This window comes from Coturnix japonica, chromosome 15 (assembly GCF_054131305.1).
Source record: "Coturnix japonica strain WE chromosome 15, WE-NBRP24, whole genome shotgun sequence".
NCBI lineage: Eukaryota > Metazoa > Chordata > Aves > Galliformes > Phasianidae > Coturnix > Coturnix japonica.
In genome coordinates, this window is record NC_140677.1 from 631,847 (window position 1) to 659,683 (window position 27,837).

At 51.6% G+C, this 27,837-nt stretch overlaps 3 protein-coding genes across 5 annotated transcripts in view; all 3 read left to right on the forward strand.

Moving 5' to 3' along the window:
* The window catches only part of TMCC1 (transmembrane and coiled-coil domain family 1), an 86,354-nt gene extending 80,179 nt beyond the window's left edge, over positions 1-6,175 (forward strand). Inside the window, exon 8 of the mRNA XM_085516693.1 lies at positions 5,338-6,175. The gene's annotated coding sequence lies outside the window, so the exon portion shown is untranslated. The remainder of the gene's footprint in view (positions 1-5,337) is intronic.
* On the forward strand, positions 6,169-9,323 carry LOC146758331 (uncharacterized). Its single transcript, XM_085516716.1, has 2 exons — positions 6,169-6,316; positions 6,586-9,323. The coding sequence occupies exons 1-2, from the start codon at positions 6,287-6,289 to the stop codon at positions 7,069-7,071; spliced, it is 516 nt and encodes a 171-aa protein (XP_085372842.1). The 5' UTR covers positions 6,169-6,286; the 3' UTR covers positions 7,072-9,323.
* Positions 9,324-11,407: 2,084 nt separating this feature from the next.
* The window catches only part of PLXND1 (plexin D1), a 63,086-nt gene continuing 46,656 nt past the window's right edge, over positions 11,408-27,837 (forward strand). For 2 of the 3 annotated variants that reach the window (XM_085516668.1, XM_085516669.1), the window contains exons 1-3: positions 11,417-12,833; positions 23,495-23,671; positions 26,175-26,306. In XM_085516668.1, coding sequence (XP_085372794.1) covers positions 11,544-12,833; positions 23,495-23,671; positions 26,175-26,306 — 1,599 coding nt within the window. In that variant the 5' untranslated portion in view covers positions 11,417-11,543. Of the gene's footprint in view, positions 12,834-23,494; positions 23,672-26,174; positions 26,307-27,837 lie in introns of all 3 variants that reach the window. The other variant, XM_015874847.3, reaches the window with a different exon arrangement.

Genomic DNA, 27,837 nt, shown 5'->3' on the forward strand with positions numbered 1-27,837 from the left:
TTCTGTCTCTTCTCTGAAGTGTGGAAATGAAGGATGTTATTTCTTGTGTTCTGTAACAAAAAACAGGGCTGCTGTGGCTTAAGGAGCCATTAGATGAGGGAAACTGAAGAAGGAAGGAGATGAAGGAGGAGGATGAGAACACCACCACCCAACGACAGAATCCAGAGTCCTGATAACCACACAAATATTGGACCATTAGTGATGCTTAACAGGATACATCATAGGGAGTACCTGAAAAAATGCTGTGGAAATTTCCCAGCCCAGGCACCACATCGTATCACCTCTTGCATCCTTTCCCAGGGTGATCTTGAAAACTGTTTGATTTTGCTTGGTTTTATATTTGTTTATTCGGTCGTCATTAATAACAATGAAAATGGAACTGCCCGCCCCTGCCCAATTTCACTTGGTGCACAGTTAAAGTGCACAATTATGTAAACCAGGCAGACTCCCACTGCACGTTATCCCGGCAGCGAAACACAAACCAGACATCAGAGACAAGTTACTCACCCACCGGAAGAATTACTCACTGAGAACAAGGAGACTTTTACAAGGTTGATTTAAGTGTGCAGATGAGTGTAACAGTTGGTGAGAGTTCATCAGCCAATGAATGTACAGCAGAGGAAAAACTAAAGAAGAAATAAGGAGATGCAGATTTGTTTTTGAGTGGCAGAGGTCCTGAACTGCTGGGATGAAGTGCCCCATCCTTTGCCTTTCTCAGATCAGGAAGGCATCTGATCATATGTCAGACTTTAAGCTCTCTATTATCCTTAACAAAAGTAACTGTCTTACATACAGTCACATTGGTGGGTATCTTGCAAAGAAAGCTCTGATTCCTAAGAGAGAAGCAAAGAGTGAAAACGTGTAACACCAACACTGAAAAAACAGAAAAATGACACTCTCTTGTGTGCTCCCTTTCTTTCTGTGCTACACACAGAGCTGGGGAGATCAATATCCATCTGGTTGTTTTGTGGCTGCTGACATTGGCCAGCACTAGGGATGGTTAACGCGCTCTCAAACATCCATTTCTCGTGCTGAGCAGCCACTCCAGCCTTTCAGCTTCTCCTTGCACGTCACAGCTCTGGCCTTATGACAAGCAGCTCCCCACAGCAATGCTGGTGAACAGCATATGTGGCGATGTGCTGCTGTAAAGGTGTCCGATGCTTTTGCATCACTGCTCCTTCTGCACAGATGTGCTGCAGAGTAAAGCCCACCTGTTGGCAGCAGAAATGTGGAGGCTGACCCTGCATCTGTGCACGTGTGGCGGCTGCAGAGCACCACAGTCCTCCGGCCGAGGTCCTTCGTTTCCCACAGGAGCAGAGCACAAATAGGCACCCAACTGTGTGCACAGAGCTGTGCCCTGCAAGCGGCCCTTCCCCCGAGTGCCGCATGGGTGCAGTGTTAACCCAAACCGCGGCAGGACGGCTTCCTCCGCTCCTTTCCTAAACCTCTTTGTTCTGCAATTGCCCCCTGGGATGCTTTTTCTTCCCCTTCTATCTGTGTCCGCGCTGAGCGCTTGAGCAGGGCGAAGAGCTGGACACTCCCGGCATTACGCACTGGCTTATTTGGTTTGGGAAGAACTGCTTTCAGTTGTTGGGATTCAGCCTCAGTGTGAAACAGATGCTGAGTTTCATGCAGTGAATGGATTGGCATAGGAGAGCAATTGTACTGCTCCCTTTCCTCATCTGTTGTGTGGGATCAGAGCTGTTAGATCTGCAGCTGGTTAAGTGTGAGACCCCAGCATGGGAACAGAAGTGCTGGCTGCTGGTTCTCAGTGATTGCTGGGGGGTGGGATGCAGTGCTCCCCTGAAGCACAGCCACACACACACTCCTGCCTTTCTTCCTCCCCCAGCTCTCCAGAGTAGAGAGAAGGAAAGAAAATAGTTTTGCTAATAATGCCAATCTAGAGACATTTACATTCCAGCCCTGGCATGAATGTCTACCTGCAGAAGTCCCAAGCAAGGCAACAGCCAGCAACTGAAAGGAGCCATTTGCAGCCATTTTTCTGCCTTGTTTTCATTGAAGTAATTCAGACAAGGACAACTGTGTTACTTGGATTCTCTAAGGTGTAATTTAGGCATGAGATGTTTACAATCAATTCTCATTTGCATCAGCCAGGAGAAAAGCATGGCTTCTGTTAGATACTCCATCGGATGGGTTAATGACTACTTTAACTGCTAATATTTGTTCAACCTTCTGCATCTGGGCTCTGACTCTCGTGCCTCTGCGCTTACTATGCAGATTTCGTGCAAGCAGCAGCACTGTGTGGCAGGGCACTGCAAGTGTGGTTTCTATTTTACTGAGCAGAATTAGTGCCTGAGATGGGTTGTTTGACTGAAGGCCCTATGAGCTGGGAACAACACACACTTCCTTTCTGCAGTCCTGAGAATAACCTCAAATTAAAATTCTGTTTGCTATGGTCCATCCTGCTACCCCTGCTATTGAGCAGCTCAGTGAATAGACAGCATGATGGAATCACTGGGATCACCTGCAGGACAAGAAACATCAATGAGCTTGGGGTCTCTTTCAGGGTATGTCTGGATCCAAGACAGAATGTCTCAGAAGCAGAGAGAGGCAAGAAACTGTTAACTCAGAGTAGCACAGAGGGTTACAAGGTTTATTACACACACACAGAGCCCTCCACTTAGATAACCCTAGTAAGTTACAAGCAGAAATTCCATAAGCAAGTGCACTATTACTTACTGACCCTCAAGAGGTGGTGAAACACTGAGCAGGAGCAGGACAAGGATCATGTTGGCAGTGGATTCAATAGGCAGTGCCAGCAGGGCATCCTCTGCTTCACAGGGCACTTTTCCTCTCTTTCCACTGCAGCCTCTCTCCTGCTTTGATTCTCCCCAGGGTATGCAGGGTTTGTTCTATTGCACACTGTACCCACATTGCCAGTGCATGATACAGAGCCCAAGTGAAACACCTGCTTGTAAAACAAGTTCTTGCAGAACAAGATAAACTACCAGTGTCAGCTCTCTCTACAAAAGAAGATATTTGTAGCTACAGCCACAAACACTTCCCTTAACACCATCAAATCATAGAATCATGGCTTGGGTTGGAAGGGACCTCAGGGATCATATATCCCCAGCCCTCCCAGCAGAGGCAGGGCCACCAACCTCCACAGTTAATACCAGCCCAGGCTGCCCACAGCCCCATCCAGCCTGGCCCTGAACACCTCCAGGGATGGATGGAGCTTTCACAGCCTCTCTGGGCAGCTGTTCCAGCAACTCAGCACTCTCTGTAAAGAACTTTCCCCTGACATCAAACCTAAATCTTCCTTCCTTCAACTTAAAGCCATTTCCCCTTTTCCTGCTGTTATCTACCCTCTCAAAGAGTTGATTCCCCTCCTGTTTACAGGCTCCCTTTGGGTGCTGAAAGGCTGAATACTTTGTTCCATCCCAGGATCACTCTTTGGTCAGGGGTCTGGAGGTCCCCAACATGAGGTCTGGCCCCCAGACTCCTTCCTTGAATGCTGTGCAGAGGCCAAATGCTCCTTTGCAAGGCTGGTCAGAATGGGGCAATTGATTGACAGCTTTGATTGAAACCAGAAGCAAGTTTTGCTTTTTTTTTTTTCTTTTAAACCCAGGATTAAACAGACAACGCTGATCGAAAGATAAACCCAATGCTCAAAAAGACCCTGAAGGTGAAAAGTACTATTAAGTGGGTTAAAGGAGCCTGCCCTCTGTGTTAAACCATTCTCTGTGAGGACAGAGAGCACCAAGAGGGAGATAAGAAGATTATGAGATTGGATTTCAGGTTATGGAGACCTCAGTACTTCGCTTCATCCTGAGCACCTCTGTGGGTTATGAGTGGGAGCCTAACGTGTGCCATCTGCAGTGGTTACCACTCATACAACTCTGGGAACCGGCCCAGTGCTATGCAGCTGGCTGTGCTGCAGCACCACAGGGGGATGCAGAAGCTGCCAGACCCCAAACCTGGCCCCACAACATCAGAAAAATGGGTCTGTGCTGGTCCCCCAGATCAAAGATCCGTACCATCCGTACCACCCACACCAGGTGCTGCCACCTCCAGCACAGAGCCAGCACCTACAGCTCATTAGTAATGATGAGCACCCAATAACAAGGGCAATCACTCTAGGTGAACTCCATGACGTTAAGGGTTGTTGCCATTTCAGTAACCCTCCTGGGGTAGGCAGGCTGAAATGTAATAAAGCCACTGCTCTACACCCCAATGTAAGCAACTGTATTGCTTGCACTAAGCTCAGGTAGGATGGCAGTGTTTTTTGTGTGATTCATTCTGTTCTCCTGGGGGTAGAAATACTGAGAAAAGGGTGTCCCATGGCAATCACAGCCCCTGAAATATGCCGGTGTACAATGGGATATGAGGATGTGAAAGTAGCAAAAAAAATCACTGTTTAGCTGGAGAGATAGAGGAGCTGACATTCAGGTGACAGAAATACTCCGATTTCTATCTGCGTGCTGTTTACATTTTAAAGAAGAGTGAGTTGTGAAAGGTGATTTTAATTATTTAGGCTGTGTGTTTGCCTTTCATTTTCCATTTCCCAGCTGTACCAGCAGGTTGCCCCATCTCTTTGCTGTACCATTCCTTCTGTGCAGGCTCGGGGCTGCAGTCACTGGTGGGTAAAGCAGTAAGGGGCCCATTCTGCCAGGCTACCCCAGTAAGCCACAAACAAAGCTGTTTTCATTATTACATAGAGTTGTGTGGATGTTTCCATTGCTACTCCATTTTCAAATGTTCATATTTTACAAGGTTGATTTTTGTAGTGGGTTCACACACAAATTCATGTCTGTGCATATGGGCGTGCAAACTAGACACTGCCTCCCTGCAGCCTGAAACCTCTGAGAGCTCTTTATCTTAGAGCTTTTCTGCTACAAAGTCCAAAATGCTACACCTGACCCAACACAGGACTCCCCGACACTTTAAATGTCTATTTGCATGTCTTTTGTTGTTGTTATTGTTTTTTAAGGTGTACGTTATGTACATGTGACACTTTTACATTTCAGCTTATCTTTAAGATTAATGGATGTGTTGATTGCATGTAAGAAATGTGTCAGCCTCTGAGACTGCTGGGGCCACCCAGGAAACTTCAAGAATGGTGTTGCACTGTTTCCATTATGTCAAAAAATATACACCGCCAGATGACACCCCACTGGTGGCACCGTAATGACAGACAGCTGTCAGTGTCACTGGAAAACACACGCTGCTGGTGTCCACATGCCACGCATTTATCTCAGAGTTGCAGAATAGGCCTCTGCAAGATACAGGTGATTTAGGTTCCCTAGTAAAAAGTAGTAGATGAGTGATTTGTAACTATGTTTGTTAATGAGATACCCCATGTCTCTATTCCAGCATCAGGCCATGGTGAGAGGACTGCAGGACCTGATCAGCCCCATGGGAGAACAAAGAGGACCTTTTCCAACATCTCGGTGTTGTTTGCCCTCATACAGTGTGGCCTGGGAACCTTCTGGGGAGAGTTTGGGTCCAAGCAGTGTGTAGGGCAGGGTCTGGCAGGTGGTGATTGGCTGGTGAGAATCTCAGGCATGGTGCTGGGTGAAGGTTGGTGTACTGGAGGTTGTGACCAAGGTTGGAGGTAATGCCAGCTGGGCCTTGGCAGGATCGGGGTTAGAGGTGATGATGAGCCCAGTTTACATCAAACTGTGATATTCACTGAAGGGGTGAGTTACTTAGGTGTTGCTATCAAGTGATCTGAATAGGGCTCCCAGCTGGAGCTGGCTGATGAGAGGGGGCTGGGGACCAGGCTAGCAGAGCAGTGAGCAGTGTTACAGCTGGGTGCAGGACCTATGGGACTGTGCCTGGGGCTGGACAGGCAAGGGCTGGGGGCCTAACCCACAGCTAGAACAACTTATAAGCTGGAGCTGAACGCACAGGAGTGCTTGGATTCACAGAGTCCTGGGTCCTGCAGCAGCTGCTGGGCAGTGGTGCAGCGATGGCTGTGCTGAGCTCAGTGCAGGGCCTGCTGCAGTTGCACGGTGCCACTGGAGGGTGGGCTCTGCTTCTGGCCGTGCTGCAGGGCCAAATGGGGCTCTCTGGGATCTGTTCTATGATGCGCAGTGGAGAGCAGAGATGTGGGGAGTGGGGCACAGCAAATGGAGTCAACTCAGAGCTCAGTGATGTGGTTCATCCCTTAAAGCAATGTGAGATTTTAATTAAAATGCCTGGGTTTGTACTGAGGTGTGCGAAGCAAATTGTATTTGTTCAGTTAAACACTTTTTCAGTCCTTTAGTTTAAAAGCATGTAATGAGCATCAAACACTGCATCCTGAGCAAGAGCTGCAAGCATGGGAGAGAACAGCACTGAAGTTACTAAGGTAAGTCAGATTTCTTTGAATTAACAAAGGGGAGTGCAGACTGCAATAATGAATTTACAGCCTCATAGTTATACTGTGAGAAAGAGGGGAAGGACTTAAATCCCTGTTAAGTTTAAGGTGCATTGTAGTGCAACTGGCCCTTCGGTAGAACACGGTGAGAAATGCAGTCTGTCAAATCCCGCTGACATATTTTGGCAATAGATATTTCCTCTAATTGAAAGCAATTGTTGTGTTGTAAGCCTTCCTCCCTTCCCTTTTGTTTTCGTTAGCGGGGAGCAGTGGCCTGGCTGCCTGAGCGCGTATTGAGCAACTTCTCGCTGCAAAGTGAGCCGCGAGCAGTGCGGCACGATCCTCTGCCTTCAGAAGGAAAAGCTTCCTGCGGGCTCTGGCTGGGGCTGCTGGGCAGAGCGGGCAGGGCCGGCACCGCGAACCCCGCGTACAAACGAAGCCCGATCCCGGCTGTGCCGCGCTTTTTTTGGAGCAGCCAGCCCAGCCCTCACCGCGCATCCCACGCGGGGGTGCTCTGCTTTACGCTGCGCTCGCTTTCTCTGCTGAGAGCGAAGCGCGGCATCCCACGCTGCTGGAACTCGGTCAGAAGCAGCAGGGCTGGGCTGGCGGTCCGGCTCTGCCGCGGCACCGGGCTGCCAACACCGGGGCTGCCCCCGGCCAATCTGAGCCGAGCAGCGCCCGTGCCCCGGGCCGGATCCGTCGGCAGCAGCCCGCAGCGCCGCGGGGCGGACAGGGGGTCCGGCTGAGGCCGGAGGGGCGTCACCGCTGCCAGACACCGAGAAACCCCTCGCGCAGCGCAGCCGGAAATGCGTCTGGCCCCGTTTCTCCAGCCAAAGTGGGTGCGAACTGCAGGCGGCGAGCACAGATCTGAGCCTTCAGACAAATGACAGAAGGCATACAGCAAATTACAGGTGGGGCTGCAGAAGGGAGGAGCATGGGACTCCTGCATCCTAACTAACAGCCCCACCTGTACAACCAAAACTCTGTTCCACTCACGATGTGTCAATGCCCAACACAACTTTCAGAAAACAGATTTATTTATTTTTATTGCCTTTTGACAAACCTCTTTGTCTGGAGGATCCCGTCATTATGTGTGTGTGAACTTTCACCAGCGCCAAATCCATCACTCACCCGGGGGGACCTCCCTGTGCTCCCGGCTCTGTGCCCAGCCATCTCTGGAGGCAATGCCTCATGATGTCTGCCATCTGCCGTGCTGCCGACAAGGTTACGGCTGCATTACGTACTCAGCTCTATATTACTCTGGGAAAAGTTCGTCTTTGAAAACCAAGAGGGTTGAGGAAAAAAGCCCGATTCTGCTCAGAAGGCACAGTGCGTCCCATAAATCTCTCCTGCCCTTACTCAGACTAGTGGCTACGGTGGCAGCAGAGCACACAAGTGCCATTCCTACTGCAGCCATCTGCAGCGGAGCCTCAGCCCTCAGCTCTGCTTGTGCCGAATGGATGTTTGGGAAAGGACCATGCCTGAATCTTTCTGCTGAGCACCAAGCAGAACCCCCATATGCCGAATCAGTAGCAATAACTGCCTGACCTCCATGAGCTTCAATACGGTGCCTGCAATATAGATCAGTAACAATGAAACAGGGGCTCGGTCCAGACTCATCCAAAAACATATTAAGCATTTCCAGACAGTTTGTTTCCACACTCGTTGTTTCTGAGTGCCCTGGGGTGTGTCTGAGCATTCTGCTGCTGCGTTCAGCTCAGTGCCAGAAGGCAGTAACACCAGGCTGGTAAGGGAGGCAGGGCTGGTGAGCACCAGGTGATTAGGGCTGTTCTAGTGCACGCAGTGAGTTCTATGTCTAAGTGCATCTCTGATCCCCTTTGGTTCCCTTGGTGCATGTCACCAGTGTAGCCCTATCTTGCCCACAGCCACCAGCCTCACCTCAGCTCCTCCTGCAGCCTTTAGGGTGAGAGCAGTGCATATGCTGTGCCCCTGTTGTGACCCAGCACATCTATCCAATGGTAGTTTTCCATCATTATGTATTTAAAAAGCTAAGGGTAGAGTGGAAATGCTAAGACATGGTCTGAAGCAGTGATGGAGCACCTGGTGGAAGGCAGGGCCAGCCCAGGGGAGCTCAGGTGCATGCAGTGTACCCGAGTGATGGAAGGGATGGAACCAGGATCCACTCCTTCCCAGCTCTCATTTAAGGGTTGGTAGTGGAGGTGGACCATTGGAGATCCCTGCATGTCTGAGGCCTTCTAAAGGAAAGCAGTTTTTTTGTTTGTTTGATTGATTCATTGATTGTTTGTTTTTAATATCAATATGGTGATAGTATTTAAGCTTGTTCTCATTTGCTGCAGCCTAGGATTGTATGACTGCTATTTCTGCTGTACTTTCCATCACATTATAGCATTACAACCATTACACAAAGCAAGTGACCAAAAGGGACTCAAAACGAATGTCTGCTGAATGTTGGTGAATCCTGCCTGCCATCATTTTGAAAATGAACCAAAGCCCCATTCAGAGGCACAGCAGAAGGGAGCTCAGAAGAACCAGACGCTGACTGACCCAGAGTGGTGTATATCCCGACCCAAGCAGTCCCCACGTGCTGGGGTCAGCTCTCAGTCACTGCATCTGACCCTGCTCATCACATGCAGCCCTCCTCCAGATCCATGGGCAGCTACCCTGCAGGAAAACTCCATCACGTACATAGGTATTTATTGTCAGTGTTAAAGTGCTCAGATTCCGTTTTTGTCAGCGCTGAGTCAATAGAACCTGAGTAATTGCATGAGTACCTCGTGTTTCCCCTAAAGGGAAACTGTTCTGGTGTAAATATATTTATTAATTATTAAAGTGTTTTTGAGTTCTGATGCATGCAGGCCCTCCCTCCCGCAGAGACAGCTGAAAGCTGTTATCTTTGGACCTGCACAGGGGTGGCATGGGAGGGGATTGGGGGGTCACGGTCTACTGCAGGCAGCAGAGGTTCAGTTGTGACATTTTTCTTTCCCTTCCTGAACAATAACAACAAAAATAACAGTGAGAAGTGTGTGTGAGAGATTCAAATCCTTTACTGCTCCATTAGGAGCATTGCCCTGAAATACTCCTAACTAACAGCCCAGATAATAGGGTGGAAAATCATTTCTTGAAAATATTCCTCTCAAAGCATCTTACCAGAGGATTGTTTCCTAACAGCACAGAAATCTTTGTTAAACAATCCTTCAATAGCACAAATATTTGGGCTTCAATTGTATCAGTGTAGATAACAGCTCAGCAGAGGAAATGGGCACCAGGACTCCTGAGGGATTTCTCTCTGACAAAGGCAGGGCTGGATATCTTGGGCAAGTCACACATTTCTCTGTGCTCTTTGGCCTACATATATGTGTGTGTGTGTGTGTGTGATTAGTGACTGTAATGTGGAACGTAATTTGATGTGCTTTAAAAGGCCAATTTCTCATGGAAGATGCTCTACTATCAGGATAAGCAGCCATAAGGAATCCTAAAATAGGCAGATTAAGGTTTTGGGATCATGGAGGTTTATTTCTATGTAATTAAAGACACAATCACATTTAAATACTGTTAACTTGTAGTTTTAAAGAGACCAAACAAGCAGGAGCCCCACATTCACAACTAGCTAATAATGCTACTAATTAATGACATGATCAGCAGAGACAATGAGTTAGATAGGGTGAAAGCACAGCATTTAATTTAATGCACATTTTTGGTGGACACGGCATAGCTGAGGCAGCTGTGTATTAATGAGTGCTCTGACGAGGGCAAGGAGGACAGGAAGGGGGTGAGGGAAACTGGCAGGTGTAGAAATGAGATTAGACAACAACAGAGGATTTTCCTCTCCAGAACAGAAGTAGTGCAGAATTCCCATCAGCTTTGCTAACGTGTTTTGTATAAATGGAAATAAGCACCATGAGGACGGGCAGGATGGAGATTGCTCCTCGCCAAACGGAGCTTCAGTTTGCCAGCCCTGCGTTAAACGCTGCCGGCTGTTTGTGGGCGGAGAGAAGCCCCTGCTGCAGGGTTACCTGTGCCATAACAGCGGTACAGCTGTCGCCATATGGCAAAAACAAAACCACAGCATTCCCCTTGGTGTTCCTTTGGTCCGCATTCCGCGGGCGCTGCGATCGGACGAGGATTCGTACTCGCAGCTATTACTGATCCCAGCGCCCGCGGGGTGCGGCGACCCACGTCGGGGTACGGCGGCACCAACCTGTGGCCTCCCCCTCCCCCCTAGCCGTCTGTGACACCCCACGAGCCGCGGTCCCTCCGTGTGGTGCCCCGCTCGTTTCCGACCTACAAGGAGACGAGCACCCCGGGCAGCAGCCTGCCAAGGCCCCCGGTCCTCCCGCCCCGACGTCTCTCTGCCGAGCCCCTCCGGCTCCGAGCATCCCAGCCTGGGACAGAATCGCGGAGATGCAGCTTTAGGCCTTCAGCCGCCCGAGCAGAGCGTTCCCACGGCGATAAGGAAGGGTGGGTCAGAGGCTGCGTTATCTCGGAGCCGTTTCTCCCGCTATGGGTTTTCAGTGGGTGGAATTTAGGAATATTAAAGCTTCTTTCTTCCTCTCTCTTCCCACAGTTGAAATGCCCGATGGAGGGCAGAGGAGATGCACGGTCCTATTCTGAACTCTCGTGTTTGGCAACGCGCGGGCAAAACTTCCCCCGGGGGTGGGGCGGCTCTCCCCGCGGTGGCTGCCGGCTCCCGGCAAGACCGAACCGAACGGGGGCAGCGGCGGCTTAACGGGGCCCCGCTTCCCTACTGGGCTCCCCTGCCCCCAAGCAGCCCGGATGGGACGGGACCGACAGCCCCCGGCTGCCTCTTCCCGCTCGACGCGCCGCTAGGAATAGGGGCTGCCTCCCATCGCCCCTCCAAAGCCTTCCGCCCATCCAACGCGAAAACGGATGGAAAAAGGTGCGCAGGGCAGAGAAGAGCCGCGCCCGAGGCGGAGGGTCACCGCGTCTGCGCCCCTACCCGGTGCGGAGACGACCCGCGGCGCGGGGAAAACATCCGCAACTTAATCACGTTCACATGACGAACCCCAAATAAGAAAGGAGCGAGGAACGCCAAGAAGGGCGGAGACGGGGGCGGGCGGAGGGAGGGAGGTGCGGCCGTGAGCGCGCCCCGCCGCGCACCACCGCGGCCGCCACTTCCCGCGGGCGTCGCTCGGCGGCGGGCGTGCTGCCCCCGCAGGAAGCGGCCCGGCCCCTCCCGCCGCTCGCCGCGGGCTCATGCAGTGTGCGGCGCGGCGGGATGGGCGCGGGGACGGGGATGGATCCGGCGGCGAGCGCTGAGCCACGGCCCCTCGCGCTGCTGCCGCTGCTGCTGCTGCCGCTGCTGCTGCCCGGTGGCGCCGCCGGCCTGGAGGTGCAGCGCAAATTCGTCTCGCCCACGCCCACCAACAACTTCGCGCTGGACGGCCCCGGCTCTCGCGTCTACCTGGCGGCGGTCAACCGCCTTTTCCAGCTGTCGGGGGGCGAGCTGGCGCTGCAGGCGGAGGCGGCCGTGGGGCCGGTGCTGGACAGCCCGCTGTGCCACGCGCCGCAGCTGCCGCAGGCCTCCTGCGAGCACCCCAAGGTGCTCACCAACAACTACAACAAGATCCTGCAGCCCGATCCCGAGCAGGGCGTGCTCGTCGTCTGCGGCTCCATCTACCAGGGCCTCTGCCAGCTCCGCAGCATGGCCAACATCTCGGCCGTGGCCGTGCGCTTCCCGCCGGGCGGAAGCGACCCTCTGGCCGTGTTCCCCAGCATGTTGAACGTGGCCGCCAACCACCCCAACGCCTCCACCGTGGGGCTGCTGCTGCGGCGGGGCAGCGGCGGCGGGGGGGGCGCGCGCTTGCTGGTGGCCGCCACCTACACGGGCTTCGGCAGCCCCTTCTTCCCCCGCAACAGCAGCCTGGAGGATCACCGCTTCGAGAACACGCCGGAGATCGCCATCCGCGCCCTCAACGCGCGCGGCGACCTGGCCAAGCTCTTCACCTTCGACATCAACCCCTCCGACGACAACATCTTCAAGATCAAGCAGGGAGCCAAGGCTCGCCACAAGCTTAGCTTCGTCCGCGCCTTCCTGCAGCGCTCCCGCCGCCCCTACGCCTACCTGGCGCTCAACAGCGAGGCCAACGCGGTCGACAAGGAGAGCCCTTCGCACAGCCTGCTGGCCCGCATCTGCCTGGGCGACGCGGCGGAGGCCACGCTCAACGGCAGCGGCGAGCCCAAGAAGCTGACCGAGTCCTACATCCAGCTGGGGCTGCGCTGCGGCGGCGCCGCCGACGCCTTCACGCGCCTCGTGTCGGTGTTCCCGGCGCGGGCCGCCTGGGGGGCTCCCGCCGAGGAGGAGCTGCTCTTCGGCGTCTTCGAGCGCGTCGGGGCGGGCGGCGGGCGGCCGCACTCCGCTCTCTGCGTCTTCCGCTTCGCCGAGATTGAGGAGACGATCCGCGCCGCCCGCAACTCCTGCTTCGTGAGCCCGGCCGCGGGGATGGTGGCGGTGCTGGACAGCGTGGTGCAGGGCACCGGGCCCGCCTGCGAGAAGAGGAACATCCAGGTGGGGCTGCGCGGGCACCTGCCGGCACCGGGCGGGCTGCGGGACGGGGCGGGCTGAGGCGGGCCGGGCCGCGAGGCGCCGCGTGCTTCTCTGCCGCTGTCGGTCCGCCTGCAACTCGGGGGCAGCGGCCCCACCAGTCCTGTCGGCCGCCCCGGTGGCCGCGACCGAGCCGGGAGGGCTCCTTCCTCCCGTAACCGAGTTCGCGCTGAAGAGAAGAGTGTGCGCGGCGCGGCTGTGGCCGCTGAGCCGGGGGAAGGTCGATTCCCACGGTCCTCGTCCCCAGCGGACGGACTCGTGGTGACTCACGGCTCCGCGCGCTCCCGGCGCTGGGGATGCGGATCGCGGAGCGCCGCCAGCAGCAGCCGCTCCTTTCCCACGGGACGGCCGCGCGCACCCACCGCCGTGCTGCGGCTGGGGTAAAAGTTTGCTGTTGCCACGATCTGTTACCGAGTGAACGAAAACGTTAAGGCCGGATAACGATGTCTGTTTGCCCTTTCACTAAGGACGTATCGTGTTTTGGAAGGGGGGCGTGGGGAAGAGAGGAAAAAAGCTGTTTTAACACTGCATTTTTCCCGCCCTCTGGGAAGGATGCATAAATCAGCTCCATCAAAGATCTTAAAAACATCTGTTTGATTTCAAAAGCAAGATCGAGTGTTTGGGCTGAGGCTTCCTCGAGCAACGCTAGTGGCAAAGAGAAAGGTTTTCCATGGTAACCAAAGTGTTTAGTGTGGCATCTCCATGCCGTGTTAAAATACGTGATCTTTAATGCACTGGTTCGTGGACCTGCTCTGGCAAAGTTGGGTAGTTTTTCCCCGGTGGCAAACTACGAGCTGCCTGACAGCCAAGGAGTCCGGGAGCTGTCCTGTCTTCTGAGTTCCTACCGCTGGGACTTAGGCTCCAAGTCCTGGCATGGTCACGGCTCTCCAAGGAGCCACAGGCAGTCAGGAATCCCATTCATAGATCAGGAGACACTCACGGGTCTTGCTGGCCGTGACTGAAGCTCAGAGCCTGCAGCGTGAGCTCAGCACCATGCCTGGCTGTGGTGGTTCCATCAGCTGAAAGGAGGTGGGAACTCTGCGGAGGTAGTGGCTTAGTTTTAACTGAACCTCAGTGGCAGAGACACAGAGACACCCAGTTCCCCAGAGCTTCCTCTGCACTCGTGCATGGTCAGGAAACAAAAGTATTTTTCTAAACTTTGTTTAGTGTGGAAAATAACTCCAACATACAACATTTATGATACCAAGTGAGGTATTCAAACAGCTCATTCCAAAGAGATTCAGCAATGAAATGAGGATTTTCTCCATCCTTGGGACTGTCCCGTGCTGCTGTCCTGAGCTGTGCTTGTGGTTGCTTTCCACCGAGCTCCCTGTGGGCTGAGGATGACCTGGAGGACAGAGGCAGCGTGCTGGTGAGGTCTGTGCTGGGAGGGCTGGCAGTCAGGTGTGCGCAGGCTGGAGGAGCATGCTGGAAAGTGCTGAGCCTCCAGCCCTCTAGAAGCCAGCAAAAATCTGCTCGCTGCAGCTCTGCAATAAGGTCAAGCTGCAAAGAAGTTTGTTTACGTGGAGACAACAGCTGAGCTGTTGGGCAGGGAAGGTAGGCTCTGGTCCGTACTGGCACTAGTGTGGCACTGCTGTCCCTGAGCAGTCATGTCACCATATGCTCGTGTCTCCTGATTTGTGGCACACTCCTGTATTTGTTCCTCTTATTCATAAGCCTGACTCACATAGAATGGAGCATTACATTTGTAAAGCTACTTTGAGAGCCTTTGAAGTCAAGTATGGCAAGGTATAAGTGAGGCGTACTATTAATATTTGTTCACACTTAACATTTCTATGCTTTCTTTGAAGCATATTCCTCTAAAATTGCTGACTAAACCTTCTTACCAAGCACAGGGACTACCTTTCACTTGTTTTGCCTTTTTTCTTCTCTTGCCTTTTCCTTACTCATTAGAATTGCCATCATTTAACAAGCTTTTTTTGTTTTTGTTTTCAGGCCCTAGAGTGGCAGTGTCCAGAGTTGTAGTGTTTCTTTGTGGTGCAAAAATGTAACATTTCTGCCTTGAAAACAAGGAGGTACTTTTTGTGTTCCAGCCCTGGTAATGCAGCAGGGCAATGTTCTAAAGCCTATTGGTTCAGTGGTGCAGAGGCATATCCTGCCTCAGTGAAGGTTGTTTTCCCGCTGCAGTGAGTGGATGAGCTCTGGGGTTGCTTTCTCACAACAGAAATAACTCTCTGTGATGAAGTGTGTATCAAAGTGTGCTAGTCTCTAACATGTGGCTACATGGACCCCTGTGTGAAATGATACGAGTAAAGCTGCTGCACAGCTGGGGCCTGGGTCAGGCCGCCTGAGCCTTGGGAGGGAGGAGGAACATGGATGCCCATCAGCACCTGTCCACAACCCTGCAGCAGTTGCTGACTGCACCCTGTGCGTTGGGCCTGGCCTGCTGCACCCCCATAACTCCCTGAGCCCTCTGAGAGGCAGTGAGAGGAGGCAGAGTGGTGCTCTTTGGGGTTAGATGGGGTTAGATGGGGATCTCTTGGGAAATGTTTTGGACTCTGCAACACCAAAAAAAGCTGAAAATGCTGTTTGTTTTCTATGCTGAAGAACTTGGGCATGGCAGCATGAGATAACAGTATGTTTCGGTGCTAATTCTTGAGTTTCTGGCTCTGTGGCTTTGTGTCAGATCCTGCCTGCTCATAAAGCACAGTGTTCTGTGGTGTGCTGATGAGATACCACCAGTGAGCTTTGCTGGGAGGGGTGGTTAAATAAAACTATCTCCTTGGCAAGCTCCTTGGCCTGCCCAAGCACCCAGTGCCTGTGAGCTCTGGCAGACTGAAGGCAGTACAGAAATGTTCTCAAAGAAAAAGATCAGATCCACATGGGAATATGACAAAACATCCACCGTGTCCAAACACTGCAGCGCCTCTGTGGGACTGGGCTTTATAGGAGCTGAGCCACTTTGAAGTGCTGGTTTATACTAATTTAGAGATTCCAAGCATGAAAATAATTGTGATCTAACCTTCCGTCTACTCACAGAAATCTGGGGGATTACCCACAGAGAGGAAGCTGGAAATTTGCACTTAATTTGTGCATTAGGAATAAAGAGGAGCTCCTGCAGCACTGTGGGTCACTGCTGTTGGCAGAAGGTGCTGCGTGTGGAGGTGCTGTACAGAGCGTGGTGTCGCACAGCACTGCAACGCGATGCTGGGCTGTGATCTCTGCTGCTGGTGCCTTACAAGCAGTCATTTCCCACCCATCCCTATTTCCATCACAGCCTCCTTGGCTTGGGCAGCTGCAGCCAAAGGGACCTCCGTGCACCTGTGGAGGTTTGGGCCAGAGCAGAACCTTATGGAGCTTTGTATGGCTTTATGGGATGTCAGGCTCAGACCTGGGCTGGGGGGATGAGTGGGGCTGAGGGCAGAGGTGAGTGTGGCACCTGTAGGTGTGGATGGCACTAATAGCCCTGCCTCCTAGCTCCTGGTGGGCATCTATTTAGACCTGTAGCAACAGCAAACTTGTGACATTTCAGTCTGATGGCCTCTTCCAGCAAGTCACTTGAAGTATAATAAGGCTGAGCCCCTGGCTGAGGTCGTTTATTACAAACACAGGGCAGGCTGGAACCTGTAGTGGTTGGAAGAAATCAATTAGAAGCTCCTGAGTACTGCCTCATGCTGCCTACAGCAGTGCAGCCTGGTCCTGTGGGCTTGCACTTGTGGCTGCCCAGCAGGAGGGCTGTGGGTGCATGGCTGGCCCTTGGCACATGCTCACAGCACTGAGGTGATGGATAGCATCAAAACTCATAGCTGCTGTCTTCAGGATAGGGTGTGATGGGGGATGACCTGGCCCAGGGCTTTGCTTATAGTTTTATTTTTTTTGCTGGATTGATAAAGAAAAAGTTGCTGTCCTTTCAATAGGAATGTAACATCTTGCAGCAGGTGGGGGAGGTGGCAGACTCTCAGCAGCGACCTCCCACTTCAGAGAGAGTGGCAGAATTTATTTCTGAGTGGAGGAGTCTTGTTGTTGGGTCACACACCTGGGCAGCAGCTCTGCTGGATGCTGTGTGCTGAGTGTGCCTGAATTAAACCAAACTGGGAAGAGCCTATGCAGAAATGCTGGGCTGGTATGACCTGTGGGTCCCAAAGCTGTGGTGGCTGTGACTCAGGGCCTGCTGAGCATCAGCAGGGCTCATCCACTTGGGCAGCACATGGAGACTCCAGTAGAGACCTGTGCTGGGGGCTGAAACTGTGGTGCCCCACTTTGTCCTTCCTTCACAGCATGACCTTGACCAGCGGTAGCCTCGTGGGGCTGGGCTGCTGCTGGAGCTGGGCTGCCCCAGCTGAGGGTCACTGCTCTCACAAGTGTTATTAGTAGTGCTGGAGCATTGGTATTTTAGTTCTAACCCAGAAGCAACATTGCCTCAAAGTCTGGGTTCTGCTTATATGTGCCTGACTGCTATTTGAAGGACATTTAGAATTTGTGTTCCTCCTTTTACTTCATCTCTATTTAAATAATTATGTTGTATCATATCTCTTATTTCTGGAGGAAAACCCCTCCAGCCCTCAGGTTTTCATCCCACTATTTGCTGGCCGCTGCCAGCATTTAATGGGCTGAGAGGACATGAGCCACCTCTGGATATCCCAGCAACAGTGAGCTGCTGAAACACGGAGTGTGCTAAAGCTGTTGCTTTAGAAGGGAGCTGAGGAAAGTTTATAGCACAGTGAGAGTTATGCAACTTGTTACTTGGATTGCCTTAGTCCAGAAATGCAGGCAGGAGTGTAAAGGCATGTTTGGGAGCAGCACGTGTCCCTTATGGCATGGCTGTTCTGAGTGGGGGCAACGCTGAGTATGAGAGAATTCAGGTTTTACTGAAGATGTGTAAAAGAAAAATGAAGTTCTGCTCATTATCTCAGTGCTTAATTGATTTGGCAGAACTAATTAGAATACAGAAAAACATTTACTATAAGCTATTGCTGACTGAAATAGATTTGAACTGGCACATGAAAAGGCTGATGATGTTAGGTAGAAGTTGTTACCCTAATGGATGCGTTTTTCAGCACAGCTGTGCAGAGCACTAGAGGTGTGAAGTGCTGAGTGTGAGCAGCAGCTATAAGGAAAAGTAGCCTCTGATGATAGAGCAGCCGAAGTGCTCACTCCAGACTCCTTCCTGTAGAAAGGAGCTTTTGAAATTGGTTCCTGAAGACAAAGCCAAGCATACATGAGAAATACAGCTTGAGTAGTGGAAGAGATTCTCTCCCAAGGAAAGAGTTCCTCACAACATGCAGTCTGAATAAAGCAAATATCTCATTCCCAGTAATTTAGCAAAGACTTTCACCTGTGCTCAGCAGCCGGACACCCTGTGGTGGAGGCAGTAGGTGGTGGTTTCTGCTCTGTGTCCCTGCAGAACAGGGCAGAGGAGCAGCACTCCCAATGAGGGAATCTGATGGCCACGCGACCTCTGTCTGCTCTGGCATTCACTGTTCTGTGACAGCCCCCCTGGAGCCTGTTGTTCATTAGTCCTGCTGCCTGCCCCTTCTGTGGGGATGTGGCTGTTTAATCTGAAGCACTGTATTTAATGCAGGACAAGGACCAGCACCATAAACGTGACTGATCTTCCTGGTAGCAGCAAGGAGGTGCAGTTTGCAGCCTTTGTTTCTCTGCTTCTTGCAGTGTATGGGGTTATGGTGGTGTCCTGGGGTGGGTGTGCAGTGAACTCTAGACAGAGCTGGTCTTGGTGGGCTGCTGGGGACCTTCGTTTGGCTCTCCTCCTGAAACCAGGGAGAGGCAGCACTGGTGACACTGGCACCTCTTTCTTCTGCTTATAACAAATAATGACTGATTCTTGTGCAGCTGCAGAGCATATGTAAAGGGATGAGAAGTCCCAGGAGAATGCTTGTCCATGGTGCTTGTTGCAGCCTGCCTTTCCCATGACGTTTGTCACTGTGCCCACCTGGTTTCACTCATTGTTTGCTCTGCTTCCTTAAGCTGGGGACACTACTCTGAACTCTGTAGTTGTTTCCATCAGGTGAACTCCCTGAGTGACACTGAGGATGTCAGGAGCTGGCAGGAAGCAGTCAGGAGTGAGGAGAGGGGAGAACTAGGAAAACAAAAGTAATCTGGTAAATGAAAAATGAAGGGAAGAGGCTAAAAAACTGCCAGGCATCAGGAGCTGTGCAGGAGCCAAAGGGACGCTGTTTGGTGTGGGGGTGACATTTGTCTGCTGCAGAGGGCAGGAACTGGGGAACTGATACAGTCATTTGTCTGTGCAGCAAATTCTACATCTATTCTGCTGGCTGCCGCTGGCTTTGGTACAGTGAATGCTCGTTTGTCAAGGGAATGGTGATTCATGGGGGTTTGACAGAGGGAATCTGTTGATAGCGTTTCATAAGCAATTACTGCAATTCAAGAAGCCGTTAACTTTCCCAAGTTATGGCTGGAAAGCTCCTGCTGAGGAGGAGCAGCCTGGGCTGTGAGCAGAGCTGGTGGTGTGAGTGTTACACACTGCACAGATGCAGCAGCGTGAGGGATGTTCCCCACAAAATATGGGCAAAGTCATCACCAAGCATGGCTGGTGCTGGGGGCTGTGGACCCACAGCAGTGCTTTGAGGGCTGTCAGCCCTGTGCCAGGGCACAAACAGGCAGAGGTGTTCCAAGAGCTGCATGTGATCTCTTGCACGCTTCAGACCCTTGGGGATAACAGCTGGGCAGACGTTACCTGCTGGCAGTGGTGCTGTGCCAGGTATGGCACTGTGGGGTGGGTGGCATTGTGCAGAGTGCAGCATTGATGCTTCCTTGCTCACAAGACTTGCAGCCTGTGTGAACAACAAAACCAGGTGCAAATATCATCTTAAGCCTTCTTTAAGGACATCTGTGGTGCTGTGGGGATGCTGATTGCATGGTGTGTGTGATTAATTTTATGGGTGGAGCTCAGCCTAAGAGCCTCCACTGGTCAAAAGTGCACAGGTTTGCCTTATTGCCTTAAAACCAGGGTGGTCACAGGAGCTGATAATGGTCACCTTTGCAGCAGCAGTACAATTAGAGACTGCTTACATTTCAAGTGCCTGAACAGCGGAGTCCTCTTTGGAGGATGACATTTTCCTCCAGGCATCCTGCAAGCCTGTATTTGACAGCTCTGGTTGCAACACTCAGACAGATAAATGCGTGATTGTGTGTACAAACTGCTGTCAGAGCTGAGAGGGCTCTGCAGTGAATAGCTGTGCCTGGGGAGGGGCTCTGGCTAAGCCCAGTGCTGCTGGACACAGAGCAGCATTTGAGCTTTCTGTCCTTGCAATGCAACTGAGAGCTGCACTGCTTCTGACACCGCCTGTTCTATGGTCGTGTCTATGCAGTATCTCCACATTTCTCTCCCTGTTCAACTCTGAATCCATGCCCTTCTATGCTATTCTCTCCGGACATATCTGAATTATTTTTGGTGTTCTGTCTGCAATGAGAGATTTCCCTGACTCATATCTACATGTTCATAAGAGTCCAGTGGTTTATGTTGAGGAATACAGGAGATAAGGCTTGAGCCCTTTTATCACAGAATGTAATGGCCTGAAAATGTCAGTTGTGTGGAAGCAGCTGCCAAATTTTGAGCCTATAAAGACGGTTCTAAGTCCCACAAATCAACAAGTTTGGAGCGGATTATCGGATGCTGGCTGTGTCATTTTCCCAGGACTCTTGGCATGTTGGGAGCCAATGCTTTAATCCACTCTGATGCTCGGAGGGGTGGGCATGCTGCTGCTGCTTCACTGGAAACAGTTTTGTGGCTCTGAGGTGTGGCAAGGAAGGGTTTTCTGCTGAAAGCAGAAGCTGCAGGGCTTTTTTTCTGGTTTTGGTTAAGAAATAAACTACATCTTTGCTTAAGAACTATTTTTAAGGTCACAAAGACAGGATGCAGAAATCAGTAAGTTCCATAGATTTCCTGAGCGCTGCCTCACCACTCCTCTTCCTCCTTCTGTTTCCAGCAGACTTCCTTCCGAAACTGACATCCTTTGAGCCTGCCTCTGGGGTGCAGCACAGGGCTGGGGCCTGCTGATGGAATAGCCTGGCACATCGCTGCTTTGGTTGGTGCTGGTTTAGGCCTGGGATAAAAGGTCTGAACTTGCACCATGAACACAGTTTAGTGCCTGAGCTCTGATGTGATTGAAGAGCTTTCATCTCTGCCCTGCTTTGACTTTCTGGTCACACTTGGGTTAATCCAGCAACTGTCGTCCTAGTTGATGCTCCTTGGATTACATTAATTTGCAGCAGATTTGCAGTGTTATAGGAATTACACACGTGCCCTGCTTGGCATGGCTCAGCCTGGGCTGGCTGAGGGCTGGCAGTAGCTCACACCCATATGGATCCTGCAGGGCACAAGAATGGCATGGCCAATGGCTGGAGTGCAGAGGGAGCTGAGTCTTACCTCCCCCAAGTACTTCTGTTGGTTGCTGAGGATATCTGTAGATTGTAGTGGAAATGCAGTAAATACTCATGGAGTAATTTGGAGATGCAGATGACAGAAAGGTACTGACTTGGGGAGAAAACTTCTGTTCCTGCTTTCCTTGCTGCAGGGTAGGTCAGGTTGGTTTAAGATGGAGCAAAATTGTACTCATTCTGTATCAAGAATCCTTTCCAGCACAACTTTTAAGTGAAATTTCCCAAGCTGCAGTGTGATCATCTGGTGCCTGTGTGAGGATGTGACTTGGTCATATCCTGTTTACTCTAAAATGACAGAGCTAAAATATCTCCTTGGTGCCGCAGTTTACAGATAGAAGTGGCATATTGTGTCACCCCACCCGGGATCCCAAGTGAGGGAAACACCATCTGTCTCCTCCTGTCCTTCAGAAGAGCTGATGTCATCAACAGAAAGGTGTTTTAGAGGAAGGATGTCTGTGACCAAAATAATGCTTGGCCTGCTTTACAATAGTTACATCCTGTTTACCACAAAAAACACTTTGCGTTTATATTGGGTCTGTAAACATGATTTATAAACAGATGGAGATGACAGATAAGGAACTTCCATTGGATTCAGCCATCTGCATGCAGAGCAGTTCCATTGTGCCCCACGAAGCTGCTGTGGTGGCATGACCCAGCAGAAGGAGCCCACAGGTCTTTGGTTCACAGGTGTTGGTAACGAGTAGTGAAGAGAAGCTGGGAATGTGTCCCCAGGATAAATTAGTAAAACCAAGTGCCTTTCTAAAGGTTTGGCTGTGAGTGAAAGAGACCATTAAATCAGAAAAATGAATGGCTTGCCATACTCTGCGCAGAGCAGGAAGAGATTGTGTTGCCCAGTTACAGAGGGAAACATATACACTTGAGAATTTGGGCTGCAGTTTTATTTTTTAATGGAATGAAGTGCCATAAAGCTACAAAACACATTTAGCAGTTGCTTGTGTCTGCCACTTGGGCCTTCCGTCTTGCTCCCATTTGTGCCAGGCAGCAGCTTTGGGCCCATCCATCCCTGTGGGGCTGAGCAGGGCTGTGCTTGCTGTGCCCCCCAGACCTGCGGCTGTGAGCTGATCCAGGCTGGGGGCTCTGAGGGGAGAGCTGCAGGCAGTGTGATTTGATCAGGAATTCAGGTACAGGACTGGTGAGCTCAGCCCAGGAAGGGATGTGGTGAACAGGGCACTCATCAGCTTCTGCCTGATAGAAGCATGCAGTCCAGTATCCCTGCATTTGTTCTGCCTCAGTGATGCTCCTGGTTACTGCTCTGGGTGGGATATCCACAGTGTGGCTGATTTCAGCAGGGCATAAAATGTGATTGGCACTGGGCTGCAGGCTGAGCTCCATCAGCGCTGCCTGGTGTGGTGTGTGTGCCTCTCTCAGACAGGGTTGTGGTTGCTGCTGCTCCTCAGCTAGCACCAGCCTGCACATTCCCACCCTTGTTGGCCTGTAGCTGTGTGCCAGTGCCTGCAAGAGTGACAGCTCGATTGCAGCTTTCGAGATGCGACTGCTGCAGCTGATGTGGTAATGGTCCTCTCCATGCCCATCACTGAGCAGTGCTGGCTGTCCCCGCAGCTGCTGTGGGAGTGACAGCAGGTAGATGGTCGGCAGCCAGACTGCTGTGGTATTCAGGCACTGCTGAATTCATTCATGTCATCTGAGTAGAAATCATAAGGAGAACCTCAGAGGACTCAGGGTGAGAGCAGTCATAAATCCTGGGTACATCTTGAAGGGGAAGGAGAAATATGAAGCGTCAGTCTGGTTGGTTGGTCAGTCTAAATGCTGCTGTCATGCAATAGTGGCACTAATTAATTAGTGCAGGGTGGTCAGGTCAGCTGTATGCTGTGGACTATGGACACCTAATGTTCACTCACAGACTGCATTCATAGATAAGGACTCCTTATAATTTCTCCTCTGCTGTTGCTCTTTCACACCTGATGTGGTTGCAGAGCTGCCATACCTACCTAGTGTCTCCCCCTGGCAGAGCCAGGCACTCAGCGCCATGGGAGGGCTTTCTGCCAGGATTGCAGCTCCTGGCCCCAAAATACCTTCAGTTCAGCCAGGGTAATGCAACCAGCTGACAAAAGAAGCTAGATGCAGATAATGAACATCTTGTGAATGGCTGCAGCCCTGCGTTTCCCTGCTTGGTGGCAAGGTGTTTTCTGTGGGCCTGGAGATTCATCCCTAGTGAGCAGGAACTGCTGTGCTGAACCACTGACGTGTGCATATCCCTGCAGCTGCAGCCGGAGCAGCTGGACTGTGGAGCAGCGCACCTGCAGCATCCGCTGGCCATCGTGAACCCCATCACTGCCACCCCCATCTTCACCTACAACGGCCTCACTGCTGTGGCAGTCGCCAGCGTCAACAACTACACTGTGGTGTTCCTGGGCACTGCCAGCGGAGGACTCCTGAAGGCAAGTGTGGGAGTGGGGGTAGGGGATGGGGGTACAGGGTGGCCACTGTCAGTGTGGCGGGCCCATGATGGGAAGCATGTGTTATGGGTTTGTCTTAGCACCTGCTTTCATTTGGCAATAAAGAGGTAATTGGATGCTGCTGTGCTCTGTGCAGTGACGTGCACTGCCTGGTGACTGGTGGATGTTAATTACTGCTCAAGGCTGCCACTCGAGCAGGATGTACTTGATGAGACCTGTGCTGAAAATGTTATTGTGCAGCATTTAATTATTAACGGCTCTTCTAATAAACTTTCCCTGTGAGCTGAGGGCCTTGGAGGACTCCATATGGGTAGGGGAATGCCAGGCAGTACCTTGCTGAGTCCTGCACAGATGTGGATCCAGAGCCAAGTTGTTGATTTTCTGCTGTGTTCCAAAGGCAGCACGGAGCAGCACAGTGCCTGGAGCCAAGAGGCGAGCTGGGGTTTCGGTAACTTCAGGACTTGAAGTTTGCCAAGAGAAGTTTTGATTCCAGCCATACACAACAGTTTAGTGTGTTCTTAGCATCAAAAGTCCATAGAGGAGGAGGGGGAAGACCAGGAGGAGAAGCATGGCTGACAGATAGCTGCTGTGTGTCAGCCTGCAGTGAGCAGTGCTTTATGTGGAATACAGGATCAGAATGCTTGCAAAGAAGAAAACGGATCCCATCTCTTCCCTTGTTTCCATTGCTTCTGGCAGAAGTGTGGGAGAGATCAGAGGGTGATGGTGGCTGTTCTGACTCCTGCCTGCGGGCAGTTGGAGCAGGCACACCTTCAGGTGCTGCGCTGGGGGTGTGCGTGCCACACACAGCACAGTGTGTCCATGCAGCGCTGACAGCTCTCCTTCCACTGCCATTGCAGAGCAAGCAGTCTTATCTACCGAGCCTCCATTAGGGAGAGGCTCCTGGCTCCCCTTTGCTGGGATAATTTACTCATATAGCTCTAATCTAATTCTGCAACACAGCTGCATAACCAGAAGCCCTTTTACCTTCGGGGTCCTTGCTGTTTGGCATGGGATACAAGATACTTTGCGTGAGTTATCACTTAGATTTGCTGCCTGAGAAAAGACAGCAAAGGGGCAGAAGTAGTGCTCGGCCAGCTCCTGCCAGCAGCAATTATGGCTGCCAGGGAGTGGGGAATTAATCAGATAGTCTGCAGGCGGGCATCTCATGGGGCCATTTTCTGTGCTATTGCCAGCAAAGTCATTAAAGGAGCAGCACCTCCGTGTTGTGCTGGGGAGGGTCCAGGCAGAACAAATGTGGGTTCACTGTGCTCACAGGGAGGGACCTGGGGCAGCAGCTGGGAGCAGTGGACACCAGAGGAGAGCTTGGCAAGGAGGGAAAGAGTAGCATAGAGCTGAGGTGGGCACCAGGGCTTGGTTTCTGTGCACTGTGGGTGATTGCAGGCTAATTATTTGGCTCTGGATAGCCAAGTTTTAAGAGTGCCAATGATAGCTGCCTTCTTTCTCCATAGCTGCCTGCATGGGAAGCATTGTGTGTTCAGCCTGCGTTAGCTATCTGACCAGGATGTGTCAGTGCAGCTCTAGTGCAAGAACTAATTAATCTTATGTTAATTAATTAATTCAGACTTTAGAGAGAGCAGGCTTGCTTGGTCCCTACAATTGTTGCCTCCCTAGCAAGGAGGTAGGAATTTTCCTCACTCCCTTTCAGTTTTAAGATGAAAAGTGACTGTCATGTGAAATTGTGTAGCCCCATTGTTATTTCTTCTCGGCAATGCCACATTTAATTTGCTGAGCTCTCAAGTCAAATGCCAACACATTCTGGGTTCTGAAAAGCGGGCTGACACTGTACAGCCTTTTCCATGACTGCTGGTGGCTCATGGGTGGTTAGTGAGGCAAGGTGGGTGCAGCTCTCCTGCTACAGCTGCTTTGGTCCCCGGGAGCCAGCAGGGATAAAAGCTTCAGGCCATGAGTGACACACTTATTTTCAGATAATCAGGGAGGAGGAAAGCCATGTTACATGTCTGCATTGCCGATTGCTGCTGTTTTTCATTAAGCCTTAGAAGTGAAATGTTCTTTGTAAAAAAAAAAACACACATATGTATGTAGTGAGGGCTGAAGGCTAAAGCCATTTACATCAGGGTTGCAGTGAGAGCAGCACTTGACACGTGCCGTTGTGGTGCTGAGATGGGAACGGCATTGTGGCCGTGTAGGTGGGCAGTGCTGCATCAGGACCTGAGGCTGTAAGGATTCCAGGTGGGCCGTTGCTTCAGATAGAGGGACTGGGAGGCCAGAGATGTGTTCAGTAGGAGGCATTTCTCCTGGTGGAGTGGCATCCCTGTGCCACAGAGCTGGCTTTGCCATAAAGCTCTATGTCTGCAAGTTGTAAAACAGTTGAAGGTCTGCAGCACTTGAAAATATGGAATGATTTTAGATACATTCTTGATTCTTGTTAATAACTGAGGAAAAATAATCTTCTCTTCATAGTGTTTGAGAAATAGTCTCAGTGAGTGGCTTTTTCTCACTACAGATTAACCTGGACAGTGCCATGAGGGTTGTTAGCCGGAGGTCCATCTCAGTGGCTTACGGAGAGCCTGTCCACCCCATCATGCAGTTTGACCCCTCTGATCCCACCTACCTCTATCTGATGACGTCCTATCAGGTGAGCTCTGCATTCACTTCCCATTGAGCAGCATGGTTTACCTTGCCTTGAGCACTGAGTTCAGTGCAAGCAGGAACATTACAACGTGCCGCAATGCCAGTGGGCAGAGCAGAATCCGGGGGCTTTGGTTGCTGTCGTAGCACCCCTCTGCACTTCCTAATGCAGTGCCTATGCCCGCCGTGCTGCTGGCAGAAGTCCTGCAGTGGATGGGATCACCCGCCCCATTTCCTCCATGCCTCCACCCCGAGCAGCACAGTGACACTGGGGCCAGTGCAGTGGGATGTGGATGGTGGGAAGTGGGCTATGGAGTTTTCCCTGCTGCTGTGCCCAGTTGCAGTGAGGTGTCGGCTGGGTCTCTGCACCTTCTGGCTGTGCATTAGGATTTGCTGGATGTATTTCTGGAGCAGTGTGACTTCAAACACATACAAGACTTTTTCCTGCCTTGTGATGATTCGCTGTTGTCTGGGGCAGGGAATATTCCCGTTATTCACATTGGCTTTCCTGTCTTTGCAGTAGTGAGATGAAAGGAAGAGTGAAAGATATCTAAACTGATCCCACTTGTGGGAGTGTGGAGATAAGCTGAGGCTGTTGCTTTATAGAAAACAGAGAATTATGGCATGCGGTCTGTGAGGAGGCTTTGGGGAGCCCCAGCAGAAAGGCTGCCTGCCAGGAGGGCTCTGCAGGGGCAGCTCCTGCACAGCCGCCAGTGGAGCGGGGATGGGGCTGTGTGAGCCTGCAGCAGGTAGGAACAGACGGGCTCATCTCCCTCAAGTGAGCAGGGGAGGAAGATGAGAGCTGAGTACTCTGGGCTCTGGTGGTTTGTCCTGAATTACATTTTAATCTGTCGAAACAGATGCACAACCACAATCGTTACATGTTGCATTTGTATTTCTAAGCCCTGATTCCCCACAGATTGGTCATTATCATTTCACAGAACACTCCCAGGATGCCTCTCCAGCTGATATTTCTGACTTTCTCCTCTCAGCTCTCAGGCTATGCTGAGGACCTTATTCCTGGCTGAGTAAGGTTCTGAGAGCAGCCCCTGCGCTGCTCTTGTCTGCTTATTCCTTTCCCATCAAACCAGACTGTTAATGTGCCACCAATACCTGGGGAGGCTCCCAGGGAGCAGAGTACGGCCAGGGCACTCCTGTTGTTGGCCTCTGAGTTACCAGACTCGGTTATTCCTCCCAAGTGTTCAGAAATTGAAGGAGGAAAAAGCAGAAAATGATGTACACTTTCCGTTCCTGCATGTCTGCAGAGCAGTCCTGCAGCACTACTGTTATTTTTTTAGAAACTAAGGTTTTCAAAATAGTGTGGCTTTCTGATCTGTTTGTAAATAACCAAACACCATTTGGTTAAGAAAGGAGATTCTGCAAGCCTGAGGAGCTTTTCAAAAACGAGGAGAAGCTGTGAAACCAGCCCCAGCCATCTCCTCTGAGGCAGTGGAGAGGTGTCGTGTCACTCCCCATCATTTTCCAATTACACACTGATGCTGAAGGTGCTGGCTGAGGAGGAGCAACCCAGCTCTGTG

Excerpts from the sequence above, each read along its gene's own strand:
- LOC146758331 (XM_085516716.1), top strand. The coding sequence starts at position 6,287 with ATGGGAGAGAACAGCACTGAAGTTACTAAG. Across the intron at positions 6,317-6,585 it reads ACAGCACTGAAGTTACTAAG|CGGGGAGCAGTGGCCTGGCT; the intron begins GTAAGTCAGATT and ends TGTTTTCGTTAG.